Source organism: Larimichthys crocea, chromosome XII (assembly GCF_000972845.2).
Source record: "Larimichthys crocea isolate SSNF chromosome XII, L_crocea_2.0, whole genome shotgun sequence".
NCBI classification, from domain to species: Eukaryota; Metazoa; Chordata; class Actinopteri; family Sciaenidae; genus Larimichthys; species Larimichthys crocea.
The window spans coordinates 8,227,794-8,231,377 of NC_040022.1; the positions used below are offsets into that span (position 1 = coordinate 8,227,794).

General features: G+C 39.5%; 1 protein-coding gene across 1 annotated transcript; it reads left to right on the forward strand.

Moving 5' to 3' along the window:
* The first annotated feature begins 291 nt into the window (after positions 1-291).
* Positions 292-2,720, forward strand: mrm2 (mitochondrial rRNA methyltransferase 2). The gene is made up of 2 exons (XM_010730567.3): positions 292-655; positions 1,787-2,720. The coding sequence occupies exons 1-2, from the start codon at positions 367-369 to the stop codon at positions 2,215-2,217; spliced, it is 720 nt and encodes a 239-aa protein (XP_010728869.2). The 5' UTR covers positions 292-366; the 3' UTR covers positions 2,218-2,720.
* The last annotated feature ends 864 nt before the right edge of the window (positions 2,721-3,584 follow it).

Sequence of the window (3,584 nt, forward strand, 5' to 3'; positions counted from 1 at the left end):
GCGTCAATAAATAATACAGCATAAGACATCAGAGGCTCCTGAACACTTTCTTCCCTCCTGACCTCACCATTGACCTTTGACTTCAGCAATTTCTCCACAACAGGTATCAGACATGAAACATACTTAAAGGAACAGCACACAAATTACATAATAAATATATGTGTATGTTTGTCTTCTTTTTCCAAAATGACTTTATTATAAAAAAAAATCCAGGTGGGAAAGAAACATGACTATCCCAGGTAGGAACTATTGTTGTAGAAGGGGACACATATAGGTATGACGCACAGTGTTTGACCAATAGCAAGTTGTATTCCTGCGCAGGCGCAGTTTGCCATGCGGTCCACATGACCCTGAGCGGTCAGGACGATGTGGTGCGTGTCCTCTCAGAGCAGGTGTTTACACTCCTCGTTATGTTTGATGAAGAAGTTAAAGGGTAAGACAGCGGCCGAGCAGCGCTGGGTGCTGCGCCAGCTCAAAGACCCGTATGTCAAAGCTTCACACGCCCAAAACTTCCGGTGCAGAAGCGCCTTCAAGCTGCTGGAGATGGACGACAAGTTTCGGCTCTTGCAGCCCGGACACAGCGTGGTGGACTGCGGAGCTGCACCTGGAGCCTGGAGCCAGGTGGCCGTGCAGAGGGTCAACTCAGCCGGGACAGGTGAGACCTGTGGGAGTGGACAAAATAACAATGATGGCAGATTATGATACAAACTAATGCAGTATTCTGTTTATATTTGTCCACCTCTTGTGATTCCAGGTTTAAAGTATTGTTGTTGTTCTACATTATCTATCTATCTATCTATTTTTTTATTAGACACTCACTCACTGTAAATGTCACAGTTACTTACATTGCTTTTAAAGAGTTTAAAATATCCTTCAGAATGTGGAGGAATAAATAATTTTGGACTGATATGTCAAGATAATCAAGTGATCAGCTTGTTCTTTTATTCAGCCTGTGGTACCGTAGGACATGCTGAGTTTCTAAGTTATACTTTGTGGATGTGTTTGTTATTTTGATCATCCTTACTGTTTACTGTGTATTATTATAACAACATGACAATGAGTGAAAAAGTTTTAGTCGTTACAAAACATCACTGCATTTGACGTAATGCAGGGGCGATCTCAAAAAGCCACATCAATGTTCTGCGTTTTTTAACATTTATTTAGTTGCTTATTATTGTAGTTATAAGTGTGGATTGTTTTGAAAAATCATTACCACTTAACAAATGTAATCTTAAAAACTAAAAGCAGAGGAGATGGTTAAAAATGACGGATTACTAATCTCAAGGACAAATTCACATTAGAAACATGAATAAATTGGAGCTTCAACACTAATGTGGTCATATTCAATTAACCAAAACTGACTATGTTGGAACAATTAATAATTTATTTAGACAGAGAAAAAATAAACAACAGACTCATAAGTTATAGGATGGGTAAATAGGTAATGCTATATTGTAATTACACTTAAAGCAGAAATTGGTATTTTTACAAATTGGCAATACATATAGAAAACCAGAAAACATTTTCTGCATAAACTATGATGATGCAGTTCCACTGAAATCAGTGAAATAGTTGTCGGTGTGTGACTTGGTGTCATAAAGTGTTACGTACCTCTCGTGGTAGTGCAGAGTTACATAGAGGCACAGAGTGAGAATGACAAGTGTAGCATCAAAATGATTTCAAATCTGTTATTTTATGGTCAAAGAGTTACACAATGTGACTTTAATAACATGTCTACATACCACAGAAATTCCTCTTTTGTAAACGACAGTTTCTTGCCATCTAGACCCAGAGTTACCACGCGGCACAGTTGTTGGCATTGATCTGCTGAACATACCACCTCTGGATGGTGCCCACTTTCTGCCAAGTCATGATGTCACTGACCCCGCCACACATGCCAAGCTGCTGGATCTCCTCCCCAATGGACAGGCTCATGTCATCCTGAGCGACATGGCGCCCAACGCCAGCGGTTTTCGAGAGATGGACCATGAGAAACTCATCATGATGTGTTTGTCTTTGATAGACTTGGCTGAGAAGATTTTACAGCCAGGGGGCTCCCTGGTTTGTAAATACTGGGACGGGAGCCTCGCTCATAAACTCCAGGAGAAACTCTCGAGTGTGTTTGGTAGTGTTCGGACTTTGAAGCCAAACGCGAGCAGAAAGGACTCTGCTGAGAAATATTTCTTTGCTAGAATGTACAGGAAGCCAGTCAAATGATCATAGTTTTTTATTTATTTTTCTATGTATTTCATCCTTAAATGAACAATCTATCCAGTTTAGATGTTTTCTGGAGATTCACCTAAGTGCACAGTGTGCTTTTGATGAGCGAACATGAAGGAGAGGCTTACTTAATAACTTTGATCAAAAGGTGGCACTGTTGGGGCATCAGTACGGCTCACAGCTGCAGGCACATTACATACTGCTGGTGCTGATTTCTGTCAGACTTAACACAGTAGCAGCAGTAAATCTCTCATATGTAAACCTATGCAAGAATCATCAGAGTGATATTCCTCAAGAGCCCAATGTTGTGTTTTCTCTCAAGTTATTGTTTGCCCCGGAGTGTTTGTTCTCCACAGACAGTTTGGTATTTGCTTTGTTACAGAAAGTCATTTACCAGCGCTGCTTATGCTAATAATTTGCACTGCCAGCCATGTAGAAATATGTAATCATTCTCTCATTGAGAGCTTATGAAGGAAAAAAAAAACCCTAATACATAAGAGTCACATACAGCATGACTAATGGGAAGTGGGATGATACTGAAGCTTGGCATGCTGCGAGTGTTGTCGGGCTCTGCTCTCTGACAGTGAAGAGATGTCCATTTCCTGGGAAAATGTTTTCAACCCGGTTGACAGATTTTCTTTTGAAGATTCTTCATTAAATCACAGTGGCAAACACTTTGAAAAGTACACTTTTTTTTGGTTTGGTTCTGTCCCTTTTTATATTGGTCTGATCAGAATGAAATAAAAGGATGTTTATAAAAGAGACCACTCATATATTTGATGTATAAATGTATATGGATTCATCTACACTGTCATGTGTGTTCACAATGTGTGTTTGGGCATAAGCAGTCTCAGTGGATCCATGCTCCTTCTTAATACATAATTTCTTATTTATGTGCACATAACTGTGTCATTTCTTTTTTGGGGATGTTTTATGACTTAATAACTGTTTATAGCCAACAGTAAAGATAAGACAGGAGTTAGAGACGTGGAATGGCACCCCCACAAATATCTTAATGATATAAACACATAACCACGTACTTAGTGGCGATCAGTCATTTTGTACCATGTTTGAGCTAAAAGATAAAAAATAAATGTGTGATACTTACTATGAGGTTTGCTCAGAGTGCTGGTGGTGTTCACTCTTGATGTTGTAAATCTTTTAGGGTGAACACACATAGTGGTATTAAAACAATCTGAGACAGGCGCTAGCAAGTTCACTCATCTGTATTTTCGAAAGGATTTTAATCGCAACGTTCTTTCCTCAAATTATTATTGTCAGTGTCAGTGCTCTTCCCTTTGATAGCCTGACAGTTTTTGAAATACACAATTGCCTGAAAGTCTCCTGCAAAAGCATGAGCAATT

Coding starts and splice junctions, on each gene's coding strand:
- mrm2 (XM_010730567.3), top strand. CDS start 367: ATGTGGTGCGTGTCCTCTCAGAGCAGGTGTTTACACTCCTCGTTATGT. Junction 656..1,786: donor GGTCAACTCAGCCGGGACAG/GTGAGACCTGTG, acceptor CTTGCCATCTAG/ACCCAGAGTTACCACGCGGC.